A 25,137-nucleotide genomic window follows, 5' to 3' on the forward strand; every position below is an offset into this window, starting at 1 on the left:
TGCTGTATGACTCTCTGAAAAAAAATTCCCATTGTGCCTTATTCAACTTGGATAGTCTCAAGCCATCAGTGAGTAAAAGATAGACTGGCTATGAGACTCTGTAAATGTTTAGGAATCGACAATAACTGATAAACTGATATTAATCTGGAACTTTGAGCTCAGTTCCAGTCAAAATGCGGTTTAGCTCAAGAGAAACAACTGCTATCTTCCATTATTCAAGACTTATCATGCTTGAAAATTTGAAGTCAATCATTGTTTCAGTTCACCTACAATTATTGCACTTGTTTCTAGCATAAATCAGAGAAAGAGAGAGAGCTCGATATCCAGAGGGCACAAGATATAATCAGTAAAGGGGAATACAATATTAAATGTATTTTGCTTGTGTTCGCTACCAATAACTTAAGATATTGGGAAGGCAAAAATGCTATGAATTCAAGTCAGGACTTACTTCAAGATATGGCTTGAGCTACTAAACCTGAGAGAGTTTTCAGAGCTGAAACATAACAAAATATTCAGCAAAAGAGTGTTGTTGCCCTGTTTGATGGACTACAGAGGAAGTCCATCCATTTCTCTCAATCTGTACCAGCCACAATCAGTAAATATACAAAATGAAGGCAAACTCCTTCCTGTGCTGTCACTGAATGGTAGCAGTGTTTCTGAGTCAGGAAATTCAAGTTGCAATATCACGAAAATGGATTATCAGACCATGATCACATTGATGCCACTTTGTCAAAAGTACAACAAGAACAACACTTAAAAAGTACTGCACAGGCTCTAAACTGCTTTGGGACATACTAAGTGTGAAAGTGTTACATAAATACAGTCTTTTAAGTCTGCTTTTCAGAATATTCTACATATTATTAAAGAGATACAGTCGAGCTGTGAGTCATGACTAGAACAGCACTGCAGGAATATGTGCCAGGAACATCAGTGTTACAGCAGCTACATGATATCATTCTGTATCAATACAACAAGCTGACAGAGAACACCAATGGTGATCCTTTGTTACCTGTCCTGTCTGGCACTCTTTTAGAGAGCATTATAGCCTGGAGGAATTTCGAGAAAGACTTGGCTGTTAAATTTTAAACTAGATCTGCTGCAACAGTTGGAAATTTGTGTTTTGCTCATTAGTGCAATGTTTCAAACCGTGCAGGCTGTATCTAACACTTTATTGGCTAAGACTGATTTGCAATGAATTTTTTGGAACATTTGACATGATGAGGCCTAGAGAGGTTCTCTCGCTGTATCTTACCAAACGTGTCTCATTAACCAACAACAATGTCCCAATGGCATCTTTCACATCTAACTTCCACGCAATCGTAACACTCACCATTTCCATAAAAACTCAACACTCAGCAGTTACTTGGCAAAACAGCCATCCCTAGTCAGATTGCCATCTTTGAAAGCCTGCTGTATTCCCAGATAAGCATAGGCAATTGATGTTGCTCCTCACTGGCTCATACTAACGGCACAACAGTCACAAAGAAATGCTACTCATGGCACATAGCCAGCATGGCTAACACTTGTATTTTTAATCCAATTCTCACATTAACATAGAAATGCAGAAGGTAGGAACAGGAATAGGGTCTTTCAGAATTTCAAGCCTGCCTTGCCATTTAATATGATCATGGCTGATCTTCTACTGGAGTGTCATATTCCCATTTTCTCTTATATCCCTTGATGCCTTTAAAATCTAAAAAGTATCTATCTCTTTCTTGGACGTATTCAATGATTTTGGCCTCCACTGCCCACTGTGATAAAGAATTTCACCCTTTGTGTGAAGAAAAATTACCCATTTCCCGAGGCTGTTCGTTGATTAACCACTTTAACCACTATTAACAATCTTAATTGATTAACCACTACACCACACACTTTACCTGGCTGTACAAACTCTCTACATCAGCACAACCTGGCCAAACTACCTACAATAGACTAGAAATTTATCATTGTGCAGTTGGGAAATGTCACATACAAGTAAGCAATTAGACAAATACAAAGACAAACATGAGCTTTTATTTATGGCCAACAAAGGCTGAAAAAGGTTTTGGCATCATGACCAAACATTTTACAGGGAACTACTATGCACTGCACCCACGTCTCTTTCATTGGAAGTGGATGTCAGTTGGGTTCTACTCTTCATAGACAATGTTAGCTATATCCTTCCCAATGTCCACATCTTCCTCCTCAGAAGTCGGGTCAATTCCGGCTCCCTCCCCCGCACCGTTCCTCTGCATCCAGGACATCACCCCATTGCTTGATTCAATTTTGCTGAACACAGTACGCCAATGTGATGCAGCACACTCTGTTGGAATGTACTAGAACCCCCCAGACTGGTCCAAGCAGCAGAACCACATATTCAAGAACTTTATACTTTGCTCCACCACAACCCTGGCTGAGGTACAGGCAGAATTAAACCTGTGCTCCATATTAATCAAGGGGTTGTGCAAAGATGTCAGGGGGCACAGTTGCAGTGGTTTCCCTTGTCTCCCAGTGACCAAGTTTGTAAGTCCCCGGGCCCTCAGATGCAGGTATTCCAGAGTACTACTCCATTCTTTTGGGGGAACAAACTGAACCTGTGTGGCCTTACACAGAGTGCTCAGAAAGTGATGGTTGGGAGTACTGTTTGCCATGGACGCTGTAAGCACTGGGTCCTGCTGGCTCACATCAAGAGGACAATAGATGATTATTTGGATAGAAGTAGTGTACAAGGGAATGGGGTAAAACTGGGAGATTGGAGCTCAGTATTTACATTCGTTTGAAGAGCAAGTGTAGAACAATGGGCCAAATGACGTTGTTCTGCACCAGAACACTTTTGTGACTCTGTGGTCACCAGGTAGCCCCCACCAACTGCTCCATACACACACAAATGCACACACATAACACACACGATGGCCTCATAAACTCACATTAGCCTATAGCCCATTTCCACATCTTGTCCTATCGTGAGAACCAGCACAATGTACTTCACCTACAACTGTTCTCCGTGCCCCCTGAATCCCGGCATTAGAACTTAATGATATTTGCCCTGCACCTTTAAACTCCCCCGTGGAAGCAAAGGTATTTGTCACAGTCAATTAGCCTACCCTGTCCTCCAATGCTGTTCCGTGTTCCCCTCCATTTACCTTGAATTTCCCTTTGCCATCACTCATAGTCCTACTTCTATAGATGCCTCTGTTTCCCTTCACCAGCCTGGACTCCCCACGTCTTCTGTCTTTGATCTCTTGATGCTCCTGCAAGCCTCCCTCCAAACCCTCATGAAAATCCAATGGACAGGCACCCAGGACCGTACGTACCCAAGGCTTCCGACAGACTTTAAGAAACAGCCCCTGGTCATGACTGATCAGACCCCGGACATCCATCTTTGCACAACTGGAGAAATTCTGAAGAAGTGTCATACCAGACTCAAAACATTAACTCTATTTATTTCCACAGATCTGCCATTCTCTGTTTTGTTTCATGTTTCCAGCATCTGCAATATTTTACTTTTATTAGTTGAGCTGAATCTGTGAGGATCCTGTTCTGGTTGACTCATCAGGTCTTCTCGATGTCTTGATCGCTTGGCCAGTTTGGAGAGATGGTAGGCTGATTATTAATGAGTTGAGTTGCAGTGTTATAAAGGCATTTAACAAATGTTATTCCCCATCAATTGGTTTCTCACCACTGCATAATGAGAATCTCAATACTCAGCTTTTGAAAAGTATAAAAGATGGAGCAAGGTGATCCCAACATCGAGATGGGCTTCGTTGGACTTCTCATCCAATTCTGTCACATATCTCATCATAGCCCTTGTCAATCAGACCTCTGTAAGAGTCTACCGTGTATTTCTGCTCACCTGTATTGTAAGATCTGTGGAATAGCTATCATTTAGCAATTCTCTCCAACTACATTCAGTTATAAAAAGCAGTGAAAGACCTTTCAAGAGGATCAAAGGTCATTTACCGAAACCTGTTAAATGTTACAAAACAGAAAAAAAGAGATCACTAATTAAGCAGCTAAAATGAATCTTAAGTATGGACTTTTTTTAAAAAGGCATTATGATTCATCAAGTTAATGGGACAAATATGTAGAAATTATGCAAAAGTACTTCAATTCTCAATTGAGCCATCAACAAGAATGATGCATAAGCAATAGGTTACATAAGGTAAACAAGAGAAAACTGTTCCCATTATTTAATGTCACAAAGACCAAACAACAGAGTTTTAAGGATGTAGACAAGAGTTGCGTAGACATAATGGGAAGAATACTATTAATGCAGTCAGTGGTAATTACCTGGAACCTGCTATCTACAAAGGTCATGAAAGGTGTTGGAAATTGGGATCCCCTTGAAAATTGTGTTATTTTAGTTTCCAATATTTAATATTTCTTGCATAGTATGAGCTCCCATTTAACTGCGTTACAGAAGTAACTAGCAGCCTACAAGTGTAAACAAAAGATTTATCATGCAGCACACTATCCTATCATGATTTTCAGAAAAACAAGAAGTTTTTGTTCTTAGAAGGAATGAAAATTAACTTTCAAATGAAGGTAGGCAAGAGGTCAACAGTCATCCAATGTCATGGGTAGCTGCTAAAAGGACTCTGATAATTGTTTGATATAACAGAAGCCACCGGCCCTGAGAAACAGGGTACATCAAGTGCTAGAGGCAGACGACAGCCCTCATCAGGCTGTCCTTGTAGATGGTTGTCCTCACCAGGTGCTATCTTCTCCAGATAGAAGGTGAATGTGAAGAGTGGGCACAAGAAAAGTTCCCTAAAACTTTGGCACGGGAACAAGACGCTGCTTTCACACCTTTAACGACACCAACATCCTTGCCATAGTTGTATACATTATTTGTCCAATTAACTAATCTATCATATCTAAACTAGTGTTTCTTAACAAATTCAATGAACGATCAGAAAATTCCAAACAAATAGTCAACTGATAACTGAGAATGTATGCCAATGAATGATTTGCCAATGAATTATTTCAAAAGGATGGAAACTTGAAGAAAATGAGTTTGCATCGAGATGGATTGTGGGAAATTTAACTTTTGCTCCAGGGACCCAGTATGGACCCAACAGGCTGAACACAAACATGCAAATTTGGTGTGAAAATAGGTCATTTGGCCCTTCCACCCTGTGCCGCAATTTAATAAGATTAAGGCTGATCCATTTGTGTTCTGAATTCCACATTTCCATCTATGACCAATAACCCTTTATTGCCCTGCCTACCAAGAATCTATCTATTTTCACATTAAAAATATTCATTACCCTGCCTCCACTGCCTTCTGAGGCAGAGTTTTAAAGATAAACAAGCCACCGAGACAAAAAGGATGCTCCATAACATATCAACTCCTAATCTGAAAACAGTTTTTCATCACTGGATTCACCCATATAAGAATACCAATCTTTTGCATGTCAAACTTGTCCACACCATCCAAACTCTTAAGCTGCAATCAAATCATCTTTCCATCTTTAGAACTCCAACGAAACAGGTCCAAATTCTACAAGTTTTCCTGACAAGACAATCTGTTCATTCCAGGTATCAATCAAGGAAAATGCCTCTAAGGCACTTCAAATGTATTTACATCCTTCTTTGAATAGGGAGATAAAAACAGTACACAGCATTCAGAACCTTACAAATTCTGAAGTCCTATGATGTCTGGCTAAAAGTTCCACAAAGTTTTCAAGTAATCATTACTGTATTTCCTGTCACTCATCCAATTTTGTATCCACATTACTCCTGTCCATTTATTCCATCAGTGACAATTGGACTAAAAGATTGCAGCTTGCAATCTTCACCCTAACTTCCTTGAATATCTTTGAATGCATCACATTCAGTCCCGGTGCCTTGTCCAATTTATCCAACATTTTCTCCTTAACAATTTTAAACCATTATATTGGCAGAATTTCTTCCTCTATTATCATGGCTGAGGTAAAATCCACCTCCTTGGTAAAGACAAATGTAATACATTCATTTGAAACCTCATCTATGCTTGTTATCTCCATTTGTAAATTCTCTTTTTGGTCTCCAATCAGACTTACTACTCGTTGTGCCATTGTTATTTATACACCAATGGAAGGTTTTGGGATTCCTCTTCATGTTCGCTGCTAGTCTTTTCTTACAATTTCTCTAATGTGCTTTTGCACCACTGCTCTAAGCCTTCTGCATTCCTTTTGGTTCTCAATTGTATTTCCTCTGTGATACCTTTGATAAGCATACTGTAGTGATTGGACTGAAAGCAACAAATGCTGGAGATCACAGTGTTGTCAGACAGCATCCAGTATAGATGCCAGCATTTGCAGTAATTTGCTGCAGTGATTGGAACCATGGCCAGGTAGATCTTATTGACCATGAGATTCTTGATTTGGGTTGTTAACCTGGGCCAATCAGGGTATTGAATGTCATAGATTCATGACCCTTTGAGATAAGTAATTTCTCCTCATCTTGATCTTAAATCTGCTGTCCAGTATCCTAAAGTTATGACCACTTGTTCTGAATATCCTACTTAAGGGAGCATCTTTTCAATGTCAAGTTGTCAATCCCATTTAGTATCTTATATACCTCAATTATATCTCTCGTCTACACCGCTGAGCGTATAGCTTAAGCTGCTCCATCCTTCTTCAGAAAACAAATCCCTCATCTCTGGAATCAATCTAGTGATCCTCCTTTGAACTAACTCCAATACAACCATAATCTCTCTCATGTCAGGGGACGAAAATATGCAATGCTCCAGCTGTCTTATTAATGCCTTGCACAGCTGCAACAACACTGCCCTTCTTTATTCCTTTAACAATAAATGTCAGCATGGACCTATTGAGCCAAATGAACTGCACGTTACATTTTAGATACTGTCACAACATATTGGGATGCTGGAAATCAAGCACTGCTATTCCTGGAGTTGTCACAAAGTTTATTTTTTTTATATAAAATACTCAAGATTTCCCTATTTCCCTGTGTTCCAGACCCAGGTTGACAGAAAATGTGGGTGGTTTCTATACTTAACAAAAATTACTCATTATTACAAGCAATTAGCTTGTCACTACAGGTAAACAGTTATGAACCATCAGCATATATCCACTAATTAATAGTTCAATCTCTTTTTACACTCGCTTTTGCCAGTGCACACACGCATACACTGCACATTGGTTATGGAAGGAGGGAGAAACTGGAGAAGCAGCTCAGTGGTTCCAGCTCACAAGGTTTGCTGAGATGATTCTTGTGTTGGTCAGAATGTTACTTCTCGGTCATCCTCTGGATGCTTCGGCTGTTTTGCAAGAGACACGGGGAAACAGGTTGACTTTTAAAATGCTTCTGACTTGTCAATTAAAAGTCACATCTTCCACCAACTGAAGGAAAGATAAGTGGCTTTCTTCATGCTTAAATTGCCTCTCTGCAGAGAATAAAAAGTGCTCTTGAGCTGTTTGCCGTCTGATAGTTTCTTTGCATCTTGTTCACAGCCTGAGAACCAATCACATGATTATTGGTAGGCAGAGGGCCTTTGTCACAAATAAATGGTCACTCGTCCATAGACTACGTGTTACCAACCAAATCTTGTTATATACACAGCTCACCGGCTCTAGCTGTCTGCAAAATACACTTCAATTTCTGGTTTACAAACAGCTGTATAAATCACAGTTGAAATGAGTGCCAGGTTACTTGCTTTCAAACATGCAGCAATCCTGCAGACATCCTTAGTATTTGAAAAACAGCTCTTTTCTCATTTCATTCCACAATTAATAATATACAAAAAAATAGAATCACATGGTCTTTACAATTTGAACTAATTAATAAGTCTTCCTCTTCAATCCAAATCACTGAATGTGAATGATAAATAATGTGAGATGCAGATCTCCAAACATAAATCTGGACAGAAATTGAATTTTTTTTTCTCCACCTTTGATAAACAATGATGTTAAAAAGAAAATAGAACACGGACACATGACACGACAGTACTTGCAATGTTTTTGTACTGCCTTACAAACTGATAAAGGCTTGATAGCTTGATATCATGACTTAGACTTAATAGTTCATAGCAATTGCTTCGTATTATTCAGATTAATGCAGAATAACTCAATATTTCATAACACTACATTTGTTAGAGTTCTCTATTATTACACAAAGTATTTATTTGCATTCATCAAGTTTAACATGCAATAAATCAAATCACAATTTGTTTGGGAACTTTCTTTCTTTATTCATTTAATGTATTCCTTCTTCAATATTTACTATATGCATTTTGTAATCACTTAATTTTCTTACCAGGTAGGAAGGTGTTAAATTATCTAAGTGGATAAATTGTATTGCATTCACCTTGGTAACAAGAATTGTGCGCTGAAGGCACGTGGCCAAGTTGCCATGGATCCCTGAATCCTGTGCCATTTATCTCTTGGTCTTATGACCTAAAGGAGACAGCTTGTAAGCTTCTCTGTATGGAGGATGGTTTAGTTTTGGAGTATGAAAAGACCAGAAATTAGAAAGATTCAAGATAATGTCAAAGCAGTTCATTTTAAAAGAAAAGCAAAAATAGAAAACTCGAGGGAGATTCATTATCTGATGGAAACAGTTTTGGCTTCCTCTTAGCTAAAGCAATAATCCAAAATAACAAATCAGCAGGGCAATAATGAGAAAATATTTTGGATGCAACACAGTCATGAATTGGATGCCAGCAGGCAGTTTTCCCTGTAAGACAAGCTGGAGAAGGGCCTCCTCTCTGAGCTAGAAATTGATGCGACTGTTATCTGAAAAAAACAGTCTAAAAGCAAAAGGTTACCTGTTTCAGCTAAGGAAATTCAATAGAAATAAAATAGCTTCCATTTCACCATCATAATGCTTATCAGCACAATCCAGATGTACAGATTAAGAATTTACCATCTATACATCAAATTTGGATAAATGCTTGACTGAGCGCTTGTTATATTTAATATGCATTTTATGAGTAAAAGCATTTTAGCTGTATTTATTCATGAACTTTCACTGCAAGATGGTGGTGGAGTGAGAATGTCACTGGACTATTATTCCAGGAACAATAGGGCTTCAGTTATCTCAGTTGGCTGGATGGCTGATTTGTAATGCTGAGTAACACCAGGAGTGTGGGTTCAATTCCTGGAACAGCTGAGGTTACCATGAAGGACCCTCCTTCTCAACCTCTCCTCTCACCTGAGGCATGGTGACCCTCGGGTTAAACCACCACCAGTCGTATGTCTCTCTAATGAGAGAGCAGACCTGGGGCTGTGGGACTTTCGTCCAGGAGCCCAGGCCAATGTTCTTGGAAAATATCATCAAATCCCATCGTTGAGCTGGGGAAATTTCAGACCAATTCATAAAATCTGGAGCTGACAGCTAGTCTCGGTATTTGATGATAATGAAACAACTGATTATTGTTAAAATAAAAATGCCTGTTTCACTAATGCCCCCTTCAGGAAAGGAATTCTATCATCCTTACCCAGTCTTGTTGGCTAACACGTGACTCTAGGCTTTCAGTAACTCCTCACTGTCCTCTTAAATAGTCTGGAAAGTCACTTAGATCAAGGGCAATTGGGGATATGCCTTACCAGCAACAGCCAAAACACACAGGAGAATAAATTTAATAAAAGACCAGCTGAATGCTAAGACTGGGAAGAGCAATTAGAGGAAGGCAATACATTGCTCACACTTATTGAAGACTAAAGTCTGGAAATTACTGTCAACATGAAGGTTTACCTCTTTTTAAGTCCAACGGTAAGAAAAGAATTCTGACAGTAAAGTATTCCATTCTGCTAATATTGACCAATTAGTAATGAAATAGATGGGAATACATTCTCAGCCTTTACACTTCACTTTTTTTTTTTCTGTCAGTATAGTTTAGATCTTGAAATTGAGCCAATATCGGTTACTATTACCTCAGTAATTTGTATATTTATTTAAACAAATAAATTGTTTAAGAAACAAATTATTTTCTCAAAAGTTTGTTCTACAAATAAATAATGATAGAGATAGCATTCTTTAGTTCCCTGGCACTGAATTAACTGAGATATGAAAAACAGCAGAAACAAAAGTAGAGACTGCCAGAGATGTATGCTGGTGGAAAGGTACAGTGATAATAATTAAGATGCCTACTGCTTGCTGCAGGCATTATGGAGCAGCTGCCAGCAGAAGCACTGAGATCTAGCCCCATTCTGGTAAATGTTGACAATGGGAGGTGTGTTATAACCTGTAAATTAATCCAATACAACAATGGCAGACAGTCAGACTGGGGCAGTCTCCTGGTCATCTCCTGTGCTTGATGTGGAGTGTTGTCCCTCAAGCTATAGTCCCTGGTATAATTAGCCATGAGCTTTGGGGTCTGTTCCAGGAAAAGCTAGCTATGTGAACAGACATAAACACGTGCATTGTCTGCCTCATGCATCTCTAGGCACTGCAAGACAATCAAGAAGAAGAATTTTGATTGAAAGGCTTTTCCACAAAATTTGTTCCCAACAAATGGTATTGGAAAATTGACAAAACCCCAGGATCAGATGTCTTCCATTCCAGGATTTTAAAAGAAGTAGGTAGGAAAATCATAGGTGACCTATGCACAAACATGAACACCAACTGGCTACAAAAAGACACGACCAATACTCACTCATCTCAATCCACATGGACAAGGAGAACCACGACTTCGACTGGGACAACACCAAGATCCTGGGACAGGCTAGGCAGAGACAAGCACGAGAATTCCTGGAAGCATGGCACTCCACGAAGCATGCTATTAATAAACACATTGAACTCGACCCCATATCCATTCCACTATGGAGGAAACCCAGAAGTGAAGCAATCCATTGCAATGGACCCCAGAGTTTAAAAAACCAGGTGGGAAAACACACCGGTGCTTCATCAGAGGCTGCACTGAGGATGTTACCAAGCACAGTAACGAAACGTCTGCGGAACAACAAACCAGCTCGGCGAGCCAACCAACCTCAAAACATTTGAAGCTCTCTCATCTTTAGAAGCATTCTTTTAGGTTGGAAGAACATGTCATTAAATTATTTTAGTAAGGTGATAGAAGAAATCAAGGGAGTTATAATCTAGTCATCCTAAATCTGTTGTCGGGTTGTATCAGGATGGAAAAGGAGACTGAGTACCTTGAACATTTCTGGCTAGTCAGCAAGAGATAGTAAAATGTAAAGGTTAGGGAAAAAAGTACTTGAGAAACTTGATATTTTTGAGGAGGGGACCAAAGTAATGGACGAGATAATATTTATGAGTGCCATGTATATGGACTTCCAGAAGGCACCTATAAAAATAAAACCCTGCTATGAGATTGTTAGCTAACATTGAACCCCACGGATTGGGAGGCGATGTTCTGATCCAGATGACAGCTTAGTTGAATGATAGAAGACAGAGTACAGATAGTGGCACACACTCCAAATGAAAAGATGTGAAGACAGGATTTAAACAAATCACTGTTTATTAATAACATAACTAATGTCAAATATTCTACTTTTTCCATGACGCAAATATAGGTGGCACTGTAAGGAGTGGAACTAAAGTATAACATTTCAACAAAAGAAGAATGAAGGACTTGCATTTACAAAGTCTCTTTTATTAAAAGTGGGTAAGTGAAAGTTCTTTGCACATCGTATTTTTTTTTGACATATAGTTACCATTGTAATGTAGGAAGCATAGCAAGTAATTTATGCATGAAAAACCTCCTCAAGCAGCAATATGACAATGACCAGATACTTTTTAAAATTTTGTTTGAAAGATAAATATTGCCAGGACAGCAGGGATAATTTGAACATACGGTGGGTGCTGGACATCAGAAACAAGCACAGAGAATGCTGAAAAAACATTCAGCAGGTCTGGCAGCATGGGTGAAATGAGAACGAGAGTCAACATTGCAAGTCCAACTCTTCTTCAGAAAGGAAAGATGTTGGAAAATGCTTTTTTTCAATAGAAAAATAGAAGATGGGGACAGGAGTAGGCTATTTGACCCCTTGAGCCTGCTTTGACATTCAATATGACTGTGGCTAATCATCAATAATCATCAATACCTGAAATCTCATCCTCCCCCTCATCCCTTGATCCTTTGGCCACAAGAGCCATATCTTTCTCCATCTTGAAAATTCAGAATGCTTTGGTCTCAATCATTTACTGTGGTAGTGAATTCCACAGGGTCATCACTGTTGGGTGAAAAAATTTCTTTTCATCTCCTCAGCCCGAAAAGGTTTACCACTTATCCTTAAACTGTGACCCCTGGTACTAGGCTACCTCACCATACTTCTGACAGGCAGAAGAGAGTAGATTGTTTAGAGGCTCGGTGCAAAGAATAAAGGGATTGTTAATGGTGATGAAAGAGAGAGTTATAAAATTGTTGTGAATTAATGTGTGATAAGGAGAACAAAGTAAAGAAGATAACATTGTTGTGGGGTGGTGTGGTGGGAGAGAATCTAACAAAAATTGGAGATAGATATAATGCAGTCAGTTTTTAAAGTCATGAAATTCGATGTTGAGACCTTGAGGCTGTAATGTGCCTGAGCAGATGATTATGTTTTGCACTCCCTTGGAACATTGCAGCAAGTCCAGGACATAAATGTTAGCATAAGAGTAAAATGGTTTACTATGTTGTTGGACAACGATAACTTCTCTGACATTCCATGACAATATTTAAAAGAAAACCAATGTTCAACTGAGATGGCAAGTGTGTCCTTGTCTTAATTTCTTAACGGCAAGAGGGACCCTCTGACAATGTAGCATCGCTTAATCATTGCCCTTGAATATCATTATAATGATTTAATTGGCTTGGAATATACGCTGAGCATGGTCTCCCCACAACCCAGCATAAATGTTGGATGTGTACCTGCAATGGGTTGGCCAGCTTCCACACTTTAATTTTTTTTTTAAATGGGCTTTTATGAATTAAAAGGTAAGACTTTTGCTCCTGAGCAGCAGCCCTCTGGGCCAAAATTTTTGGGCTGTATGTTGCGTCTAGGCCTCTCCAATCAGCCTATTAAATTTGAATGACAGTGGGATGAGGCTCTTAAGTGACACGAATGGCCTAATTAAGGCCCTCAGTTGGCCAACATATGGGTGACCCATCCAACACCTCTCCTGCCGCACATAAAATGACAGGCCTCGTTTTAGCAACCTAAGTGCCTAACTTTAACTCCTCTGTTTCCCATCAATAGCATTATGCAGAGGCCTAAGTTCAAATTTTGATTTTATGTGGACACTTAATGCTGCCCAGTTATACCACTCCATCATAAAATTCAATTCAAATCACAGTCTTCAATTTTTCAGTGTGTCTAAAATTAAAATGAAAATAAGCTAGAATTTCCCATAATTAAACATTGTTAAGACCAGTCATTTTATTGCATCCTAAATTGATTGACAAAAAATCTGTGTAAGAAATGCAATGTTGAATCTGGCAGCACTGGCTGTCCGTGTGGTCCTGTTTTAGATGAGAGAATTTCAAATCTCTTCCCCTATTACCAAATATCCTCAGCCCAACCATCTTCAGCTGCTTCATCAATGACCTTCCCTCCATCATAAGGTCAGAAGTGGGGATGTTTGCCAATGATTGCACAATGTTCAGCACCATTCACGACTCCTCAGTTACAGAAGCAGTCCATATTCAAGTGCAACAAGATCTTGACAATATCCAGCCTTAGGCTGACAAGTGATGAGTGACATTCGTGCTACACAAATGCCAGGCTATGACCATCAACAATAAGAGACAATCTATCAACCGCCCCTTGACAATCAATGGTGTTACCATCACTGAATCCCCCACTATCAACATCCTTGGGGTTACCATTGACCAGAAACTCAACTGGACTCACCACATAAACATAGTGGCTACAAGAGTTGGTCAGAAGTTAGGAATACTGTGGTGAGTAACTCACCTCCTGACTCAAAGCCTGTCCACTATCTACAAGGCACAAGTCAGGAGTGTGATGGAATACTCCCCACTTGCCTGGATGAGTGCAGCCCCAACAACACTTAAGAAGCTTGACACCATCCAGGACAAAGCAGCCCGTTTGTTTGGCACCACATCCACAAGCATCCAGACCAGACGGTCAGTAGCAGCAGTGTGTACTCACTACAAGATGCACTGCAGAAATTCACCAAAGATCCTCAGACAGCACCTTCTAAACCCACGATCACTTCCATCTAGAAGGACAAGGGCAGCAGATACATGGGAACATCATCACCTGCAAGATCCCCTCCAAGCCACTCAACATCATGACTTGGAAATATATTGCCATTCCTTCACTGTCGCTGGGTCAAAATGCTGGAATTCCTTCCCAAATGGCATTGTGGATCAATCCACAGTAGGTGGACTGCAGCGATTCAAGAAAGCAGTTTATTTGAAATCACAAGTTTTTGGAGTGCTGCTCCTTCGTCAGATGAAGGAACAGCATTCCGAAAACTTGTGATTTCAAATAAACCTTTTGGACTATAACCTGGTGTTGTGTGACTTCTGACCTTGTCCACCACAGTCCGACACCGACACCTCCGCATCATGGCTTCCTATTAATTGGTTACCAGCCCCTGAATTCAATTGGTTTTAAATCCTTGCTCTCAATTATCAATCAATTTATAACTGAAACCTTGCTTAATTTCTGCAACCTTCTTCAGTACCAGTTTCCCAATTGGCATTACTCAGTCTTTGAACTTTAATTTTCTGTGTATTAATCCTTTTGATTTACCATCAATAGCACAACCCTCAGATGGCACCTTACTTAACTCTGGGACTTGATAACTTATCCCGCCTGTGTCAAAACTTTCTGAAAAATATCCTCTTTAAACATTTAAATCATTTTTTTTAACAACATCCCTAAGTATTTTTCAGTAATTGTTTTGGCATTGTTTCTGACACACTTTGGAATGCTTGTTACTTTAAAGTTGCTATGTAAGTGTAAGTTGTTATTGACACAAGGTCACCACAAATTGCATTATTCAATCGTACCTGAGTCTTTGCATTTGAACTCAAAATGAGAGTCACAGGTTCTTATGCTTCCTTCACAGCTGCTTTCATCACTGCCATCTTCACAGTCCCAATCCCCATCACAGTGCCATCGTTGTGGAACACAGTTGCCATCCAAATAACACTGAAATTGTTTTCTGTGACAACCACCAGGTGACCTTGTGGCTGCAGGGACAACACAAATAATGTACTTAGCATTTAATGCAATCATTTTGAGAAAAACAATGATAAGGCTATGACAGTTATATTAATTGTTCTTTCTTCAATACTTTTACCTCAATATTTCATATTTTATCAAATTTCTCCAGTACTCTTGGCCTTTGTGTTTTCATTCCAAATACAAGGCATTATGTCTAGCAGTGCCAATGTTCTGATTAATACTGGAGTACCATATCAAAATGTGATGCTTCAGTAGAAATTCATTAGTGCAGGAGTGGGAATATTAATTCACATACAGCATTAGAAACCACAAATGTTAATTGAAACAGGAGTGCTCACTATTTACAGATGAACCTTTCACAGATACGACTAATTCAAGAAACCAGTGGAATACATTATTGGAAAAGTATATTTTCCAAAAATGTGTTCTGAATTTTCAAAGACCATGATAAAACAGATTAAGTTTTGATTTTAGAACTCTAGGACCTTAATAATGGACAAGTTAACAGTTGTTAAGTTGTTTTATTTAGAGCTAAAGGGCACATCTTTGCTCATATGCCTATTGTTCGTAACCAAAAGATTGCTTCGTCAAACTGATTTAATGAAACCTGCAGAAGCATGGCCCATGATTAATTTGAGTCTCAGGCACCGTTATGATGTGTTAAATAACCCCCAACATCAATGGCTGAGCAGAATAAGAAACTAATTCAGCAGGGCTTAAAATCTTGTAAAAAGAGATGTCTTATTCTATGCAAACATGCCAAACAACATAACCTTCTGAAAGTATAATGAATCTTTCATGCATGAATGCGTATGAAGTCCATTCATTTGTATACCATATGTAGATATTAAGATAGAAGTAGAGAGGATGTTTCCACTGGCAGGTGAAGCTAGGACAAGAGGGCATTGCCTCAAGATTAGAGGGAGCAGACTTAGGACTGAATTGAGAAGGAATTTCTTCACCCAGAGGGTTGTTAATCTATGGAATTCCTTGCCCAGTGAAGTTGTTGATGCTACTTCAGTAAACGTTTTTTAAAAAAAGGTAGATTTTTTTTTTTGAAGAATAAAGGAATTAAGGGGTACGGTGAGAACGCGGATAAGTGGATCTGAGTCCACGAAAAGATCAGCCATGATCTTATTGAATGGCGGAGCAGGCTCGAAGGGCCAGACGGCCTACTCCTGCTCCTAGTTCTTATGTTCTTATGTACAGCCATCCTTCTCTGTGGAACTGAAAATAAAGTATCAATCTTCTAAAACTCTGTCAATTGTTTCACCTTTGACTTTACTCACATCCACAACTGCTCTCTTCTATTATGAAACTCACTGAAATATCTAAATGAGTACTTTAAATGAATGATTCAATTTGTTGGATGCCATTCATGCTATTCCATTGTTTGGCTCGTTAAGAGTCATGTGAAAATGTTGAACTTGAAAAATGATTTTTTTCAATGATGCATAAAAATTCTTTTCAAACAGTTTCACTTGTAGTTGAAGTGCATGCGCTTCAGAGAGACTATATACAGACTGTAATTATTTCAAATTCAGCATTTGCGTTAAGAATATTTTGTAAACAAGCATTTAAATATATTATCAAGTACTATTTATTAATTTTACAAACATTCAAAGTTGAAAATTTCAATAGTTTCAAATCTAATACTAGGCATATTTTCAACTGGCTGTCCAAACATTGTGAATCAGCAAGCTATTACAGAACAATTGATTTTAACAGAAATGAAAATTGAATGCTTTCTACATGGTTAACCAATTCTCAGTGCCAATTCTACACACAATTGAAAAATCTACATCACTATTTCTAAGGCAACGCTCAAATACCCCTCCAAGGGAGGTAAAACTTATTTTGATTAATGATGGGAAACCATCAAATGCTTCCATGCTTACACAGGCACCCCTAAAATAAAAATAAATTCAGATATATATTTGGTGTAGTGGGATAGAATGTGGTGGTATATGTGCAGTTAACTAAAGGCTACGTGAAAGCCTCCTTCTGAGATTTTAGCCAGAGAGGGAGTGGCCATACCTCCAGCCTGCCAGGTAAAACTTGATGGATTGGTGGCTAGAAAGGGAGATGGGCTCCCTTGTCCATTGAAGGTCACAACTCAGGGTTTGCGTGCAGCTAACATTTCACCCCCACACCTTCCCATGTTACCTTTGGCACCCAATCCCCTATCACCCCCCTCTTCTGGGTTGTAGTGATTGGTATAAGGTTAGCTAGATGGATCTCATTGAGTATGCGTTCCTTGATTGGGGCTGTTAATCTGGACCAATCAGGGAGTCCGAGCTGACATATATAAACAGCAGTCTCACGGATTCTCTTCACTCTAGGGTCTGGTTCTGAGCGAGCTGGTCAGAGTCCACATACTGTGCACATGTAAATATAGGGTGACTGGGTGACTGGCTTCGTGGAGTTATTTCATGGGCCTACCAGCCTGATACCAGCAAATCTCTGGGAATATTCACAGTGATGATCCACACAATGCACTCCCCTCATGCATTTGCTGTAGTCATAGTTGTGACCACTACTGCATCCAGTGGAACTGCCGACACAACAGAGTTGCTATCTACCTGATTGTTGGTGGGATGGGGGCTGTCTTTAATTATTAACAACCTAAGGGACATGAAATATTTGCAGGGCAGACTGCTACATGATGCCAGAGAGATGAGAGGCAGGAGACCTAATATTAACATTCAACCAGTGATTTACAACATGCCTGATAGAAAGTAATGTGCAGAAATGTGGTTTGTGAGTTACCTAACTCATCGCAAGTGTTGTTATTTTTATTGTCTGTCAGGATATCTTCTCAACTCAGTTTTGAAGTTAGACGAATAGAATATTTAGTGTAAAGCCATGGTCGACTATTTTAAAGTAACCTAAATAAATCACTTTTAAGGTCAATATTCCTGAGTTATTTATGCCTTCAGATATGCTGTAAAAATTGATATTTAATAAATTTGATGCATTTTATTTGTTTTAAAATACTGAATTTAAACAGATTTTTTAAAATATGAGTTCATCATAAACCTAATAGAATCATGGCTTGTATTATTACATGTATTAGCAATTGTATTTTCCTGTAATCTAGAACAAGTATTTATAATTTCTTCTCTTCTTAGCAATGCCTATGAATTTCTCTCTCATATGGGAACACCAACATTGGCGCCTTGGGATCATAGATTTATATACAGTTCTGCAGAGAGCCAAGATTTTGTTTTGAATCCATAGGTCACAAAAACTTTGATCACTCTCAGAGTATCTTGCAAATAGATTTATCAATTTTGTATTAATATAATGTTTGGTGGACAGCATTCACTTGTATTTAAATATCTTCATTAGCTAAAAGCATTCAAAATGATGACTAACATTGGGTGGAAGGATCATTTGGATCATGAATCCAGCTCTTTGTAACACGATTAATAGAATCTGCATGATTCTGAAACACATCCGCAGTGGGTATCAAAAAAGGCTTTTAACAAGGTTCACTTCTGAATACTGTAGCCAGTAATTTGCATTGACCAAAATATTTTTGTTGACTCTGCTTGCGTGAAGCTTATACACATGCCCCCTTTGTGAAAATGTTTAAAGCTAAATAGGCAGTGTACATCTGTATGACCTACACTTTTGGACATTTTATCGATCTCACATTCCATTTCCCTTCTTAGTCTTAGTAATTAATTAGAAGTTAGAGCTGATTCTATCTTTAACTTTGTGAACTCTCATATGGCAACACCAACATTAGCGCCATGGGATCATAGATTTATACACATTTCTGGAGAGAGCCAAGATCTTGTTCTGTATCTATAGGATACAAACACTTTGATCACTGACACATTATCTTGCAGATAGGTTTATCACTTTGATTTTAATATAATGGTACTAATGGGGCCATGGTTACCAATATTGCTTCTGTCCTACCTTTGCTGGTGCATGCAAATAAAATGTCATTCAACAGTTTGGGAAGAGGAACAACAATATTTGTAAAACAGTGATTGCTTTTGCATACTTCTGATTCTGCCCCAAGATATTACAGCTTTGGAAAATCTACAATGCTGATTACTTAGCACACAAACCTGGTTCTGTACAATTGGCATGGGTTTCATCGCTAAAATCCCCGCAGTCATTGTCGCCATCACAGATCCAGTGCTCAGGAACACACCGGCCATTGTTACATTTGAATTGAGTGTTGGTACAGGAAGGAGAACAACCCACCTCATCACTACCGTCCCCACAGTCATCATCTGTAACAAAAGCAAAACTATGAAAAACACTAACACACCAAGTTTTCAATCACAGGCTACAAATGGTTAAGAAAAGTGCCCAATGAGTATTAATACTGAAACTCATGAGGAACAGCAGTTATAGAATCAAAGAATCCTTGCAGTGTGGAAGCAAGCCATTCAGTCCATTGAGTACACACCGACCCTACGAAGAGCATCACACTCAGACCCACCCTTCTACCCTATCCCTATAATCCAGCATTTCCCATGGTTAATCTACCTAGCCTGCACATCCCTGGACATGATGGGTCAATCCACCTAACCTGCAAACCGTTGGACTGTGGGAGGAAACCAGAGCACCTAGACGAAACCCATGCAGACACGAGGAGAATGTACACAGACAATCACCTGAGGGTAGAATCCAACTTGAGTCGCTAGCGCTGTGAGGCAACAATGTCAGCCACCATGCTGCTCACATACAGGAGTTATAGGAACACTGAAATTTACAATAAGATTTGAATAAAATTTCTTCTTTCTTTAGGACACTGACTCTTTTAAGCATATGTTCAACATGTGCCAACAATCATTCTGTATTTTGCCCAATTGATTATTTTTTAGATGTAATCCTGGCGTGCAAGCTCTTTGATGTTGGAGAGCATTACAGCCTATCTTGATCGTGTCCTCACATGATGTTTGAACAAATGCACACTAATTAGAAGTAATTTTGTTTTGCAGGAGAATGTTGAGCTAAGTTCTACCATTGCAATGTTGCCCTTGGCAAAATGAACTAACTCAGCACAGATGAGGGCCCAAACCTATGATCTTCTGGGCTATATTTCAGCACCATCCTTGATGGTATAAAGCATCGAAATTGTTGACAACAATTTCAAACATAGCCTTAGGGAATCCGGCATCTTGCAGTAAATATCATTTCATTTTTAAATGTGTGCTGCTGACAATATGAAGCTGCACCATAAATCCGTTGAATGTTACAATGAGATTAGTTTAGACTTGAAATCTGTTACTTTTAACTCTCATATTCCTGTTAGATCTTTGTGAAGACAAAGGAGAAATCAGAGGCAAGACAGAATGAGTGGTCTACTAAAACCGAACGTGTTTTGCTTATTTTAATGGTCAGACAAGGTTACAGGAGTTTGTAAAATTTCACAATGTCAGGTTCTGATCTCAGTTTATGTGAAAAATGAACAAAAAGAAGAATCTGAATCACTACTGCAGTCTACACTTGAAGAGGTGCACGAATACCACTGGTAAAATGAGCACTGAATTCCAGATCAAACCCAGAGATGTGGGATGACAGTGAATGGGGATTAATTGGGTGGATTTTACGAAGAGTCGGCACAGTCATGTTGGTTGAAATGGTCTTGTCCTTAGTTGTATGATTCTTCTCCTGATTTTCATGATTATATGGTATGATCATGGCTTTTAAAATGTCCTGAACTTTTATGAACTTTGTTGGAAATTTCAAATAAAATTTCTAAATTACTTTTAACATGGATTTGATAGACTCTACAACGCCATTCGTTCCACCTTCACTCTTTGTAATTTTAAACATGATTAGCATTCCCTTGCCCTCTGTATTCTATTTTCCTTCAAAGAAAGATATCCAGTTCTAGTAACACCCCTCTAAATGTTTGATAAATTTCTGAAGGACTTTAATATTCTTTTTGTTGTACGTGGAACAGAGCTCCGCACAGTTTTCCAAGTGTGGTCTAATAAAGATTTGAGATGATGTTAACATTAGCTACCTGCTTTAGAATTCTAGCTACACAACGAAGCTTCATCAATTTCAGCATCTAGAAACAATGACAGGAGAAGGCTACCAGCATCTCCAGCCTATGCTGTCATTCATTGGGTCAGGGCCGATTTGTAAACAAATTCATTTATTTGATTTTGATTGACATCCCTTGATACATTAATGCAAAAAAAATCTGTTATCAATTTTGAACATTTAAAGCATTCGCAGACTTTAAGGAGATGGAATGCTAAATCTCTACTACCCTTTGTGTGAAAAAACTCTTTCCTGGTCTCACTCCTGTAAATGGCAAAACTCTGAATCTTAAGACTGTGTCCCTTCACTATTGTTTCACTTATTACAAGAAATAGTTTGTCTCTCTCTATCCTATCAGAATCGCTTTATCATTTTAAACATTTCAAATAAAATCAATCCACTATCTTCTAAGTTCAATAAAATATAAAGTTAAATCTATGCAAAGTGTCCTGATTATTTAAACCTTTCAGTCTTGGTATCTAAATTCTATTAAACTGAAATAAGTGAAAAATACACTTTTAAATTTACTAATACCATTCCCTAAACTAATGAAATTATGGATAGGTTTCGAGACCAACGACTGTGTAATTTATGCTATATTGCTCCTACAAGACAATGCATAAAAACACTACTTTTAATTGAAAAAGTATGATAAAAATGAATGCGGGCCTTCAAATTCACTACGAAATCAATCTAAAGAAACAAAAGTGATTGTATAAAATATTATTTTAGACAAGTCAGCTGTGTCTTTCATGATTGTATTACCTGAATCACAACGCCATTTAATTGTGATGCATCTTCCATTATTACAAGTGAACTGAGTTAGAGGAGCGCAGGTAGGAAATGCTGTTAAGAAAATAAATAAATAAAATTATAAAGAAAACTTGATGTGCCATAATAGTAACTGTCATATAGTACAAAACAGTTGATAATTTAATCAGTTGTTACAATTCCCGAAATAACCTAATTGTTTCCTATCCCTTTCCTTCCTTTGGTTCCTATGTAATTCCTTCCCCATCATTAATTACCAGAATTAGTTTGCTCACTGCCATACAAGCTTAGCAATAGCTGACGTCTGAAGTACATAATGACAACAACCACTTGTATTTCTAGTTTGTTTGACATAATAAAATGTCAACAGATGCTTAATTGGAGCATTATGAAACAAAATTTGTCTCTGAGTTAAAGAGATTCAAAGATAGATGTCCAAAAACTTTGTCAAACAGGTTGACTGTAAGTGGTGTTTTAATAGAGAAAAGAAAGGTTGAGTGACAGAAAGGTTTAGATGGGGAATTCAGAGGCACAGCTTTGACAGCTATCAAAGGCAAAACAATTAAATTTGGGGATGCTCAAGTGAACAGAATTAGACAAGTATAAATATTTAAAGATGGTTACAAGGCTTGAAGTGATTACAGAGATAGGGAGAAGTCAGGCCGTGGCAGGGATTTGAATACAAACATGAGAATTTTAAAATCAAGGCATTGCTTTTTTGGGAGCCAACACAAATTCCCCCTGCTTGAGAGATTTGTCATCTCATCCCTGCAGCATTTCCACAGACACCTGGGAATCACTGGCCAAAGACCATCCACAGCGGAGGAGGAGCATCTGGGAAGGTGTTGGGCACCTCAAGATTTGCCGTTGGGAAAAAGTGGAAGTCAGGCGAAAACAGCAAAAGAAGCCGGCTGCTACACCAATGCCTTACCCACCCCTTCCGCCCCAAGTATAACAGAGTCTGCGGTAGCCGCATTGGTCTATGCATGGACTCAACTTCAGAGAGGAAGACAGTCATCCTCATCTGCGAGGGACTGCCAATGATGTTGATGATCATCATCCCTGAACAAGTTAATTAGAAAATATCTAGGCCAACGAGTAAGAGTGAGAATGAACATGTCTTGGTGCATGTTAGGACTCCAACTCAGATTTACAGTGGGTAGAACATGATAACTGTGGATCTTTCCCAATTGAGTGGAAATATGGTTGAGATATGCATTGTGAATCTTTTGGCTGTGGAAATCACTGAAAACACCATCATCACAGATAAAGAAATGTTAATGTTAATGTGAGGAATGTGATCACAAAAACAAGTTTATAACTTCCAGTACATTTATAATGAAGTTTCATTAGAGGTTGTAGGCCATGAAATTCTACTGCTACTCACAAATGTGCAGCTTAACTTTGAAATTTTTAGCCTAATCTTATCTTTCATCTTCAATAAATAATATTCAACCGTTTTTGTTACGAACAATTTCTGTTTAGCATTCATTGCCTTTGATACCTTTCTGAACCATTCTTCTTTGTCAGAGGAAGAAGAAACTACAAATTGTAATCTAACAACAAGTTGTGCAGAAAACATTACTACCAACCAATGGACCGTGCACGATCAGAATAACTATGAACTACCCACATGTATCACTGTACAAAATGACATCCATAATGTTTCAGCATCATGGCCAATGAAAGAGGAATAGGAACATAAATTAGAGCATCCATGTACAATTATACAAACATTGATTAGGCAGTATTTTATGTTATATATTGGTCATGTTTGGATTTTTCATTAATATGCTGTAATGTGGATATGTAATCTAAAAATTAAAAGATCAATAAAGTCATCAGTTGTGCATATCACATAATTTTTGAAAGGAACAATTTTGAATCAAAGGACACTGACTGAAAACAATTAAAATGTTGCATGTGTGAAAAACACAAATTGTGTTTTTGGAAATGCAAGATCAATAAAGCTCTCTGAGATAGGTTCATATGCCCCCAGGTTTTGGGGATAAGATTTTTAACAAATATTCAGGAAGAAAGACTGTTCCAGTACAGAGGGAAACAGACTTCCTGTACTCTCTATTTCTTTTAAGCATCTCTTACGAAACTGAACTGTCAGCCTGAAAGGTAAACAAAAACAGAAGTTGCTGGGAAAACTCAGCAGCTCTGACAGCATCTGTGGAGAGAAAGCAGAGTTAATGTTTCAGATTCAGTGACCCTTCTTCAGAATCTGAAGGCCCATCAGAAGTCATAATTGCTGCAACCCGAAAGTTCTCACAGGAGAATTCTGAATCAATGCCACTGACACCAAGTAAACAAAATAATCGCCCACATCTCCCATTACAGAGTAACTGTCTTAGTTAGAAACATCAGTAAGAGCAGCTACTATAGGAGAGAGGACCAACATCTGGAAACAATTATTGAGTATTTTTCCTTTCCATTACCTGGCTAAGTTTTAAGATCTGATACCTGATCAGTTTCCTGCATTTGTTTGCATGTATTAGGGGTGTTATGAATGTGTTGTTTTGGCATTATTGGGTAGTTTCATATGTTTGCACATTTGAAGTGTTTTGTTAATAATTGCTTAAGTGAGGTTTAGAAATAAAACAAACTCTTTTTTTTGTAAACTGAAGGAAACTGGCTTGCTTATTTCTTACAGCAGGTTATACAGAGTGAAATATTTATTTATTAGCTTGACAGCATGACTTCCCTTTCAAACTCACTGCAGCGTCACCAAGTTAGGATGTAGTTAAAAGAGGAGTCAGTTCAGTCCCTCTAGATTTGGATGTAACTACCCAAGTGTCCTGAAAGAAACAGCATACAAGAAACAAAGCCTTGGGATGTGACTCGACTGGTACCGCATCACATCAGTGGGTCAGAACTCCAAAATAGTACAGCTGTTTTTATCTATTACTTCTAAAATATGATTTGCTTAAAGGAGGACTGCTACAGAGATGAAATAACTGTAGACAGAACTCCTGTGTTAGGGATTTCAAAAATGCTTCAAAACAAATAATAATGCAAAACAAGTAAACAATGGGGAGATGATGGCCCAGGTATCATCGCTGGACTGTTAATCCAGAGACCCAGATAATGTCTGGGGACCTGGGTTTGAATCCCTGCCACTGCAGCTGTTGGAATATGAATTCAATTTTTTTAAAAAATTGGAATTAAGAGTCTACTGATGACCATGAATCCATTGTCAATTGTCAGGAAAAACACATCTGATTCACTGAAAGATAATAGGAACTGCCGA

General features: G+C 38.5%; 1 protein-coding gene and 1 long non-coding RNA gene across 2 annotated transcripts in view; one reads left to right on the forward strand and one right to left on the reverse strand.

The window, feature by feature from the left end:
* Positions 1-22,748, forward strand: part of LOC125483554 — a 33,227-nt gene extending 10,479 nt beyond the window's left edge. Inside the window, exons 2-3 of the long non-coding RNA XR_007262503.1 lie at positions 11,463-11,554; positions 22,656-22,748. This is a non-coding gene — a long non-coding RNA (uncharacterized LOC125483554). The remainder of the gene's footprint in view (positions 1-11,462; positions 11,555-22,655) is intronic.
* Positions 1-25,137, reverse strand: part of LOC109911043 (low-density lipoprotein receptor-related protein 1-like) — a 1,753,343-nt gene that overhangs the window by 707,223 nt on the left and 1,020,983 nt on the right. The window contains exons 19-21 of the mRNA XM_048599379.1: positions 21,876-21,956; positions 19,175-19,342; positions 14,912-15,094 (exon numbers count right to left, since the gene is read on the reverse strand). Coding sequence (XP_048455336.1) covers positions 14,912-15,094; positions 19,175-19,342; positions 21,876-21,956 — 432 coding nt within the window. The remainder of the gene's footprint in view (positions 1-14,911; positions 15,095-19,174; positions 19,343-21,875; positions 21,957-25,137) is intronic.

Source organism: Rhincodon typus, chromosome 7 (assembly GCF_021869965.1).
Source record: "Rhincodon typus isolate 14 chromosome 7, sRhiTyp1.1, whole genome shotgun sequence".
NCBI lineage: Eukaryota > Metazoa > Chordata > Chondrichthyes > Orectolobiformes > Rhincodontidae > Rhincodon > Rhincodon typus.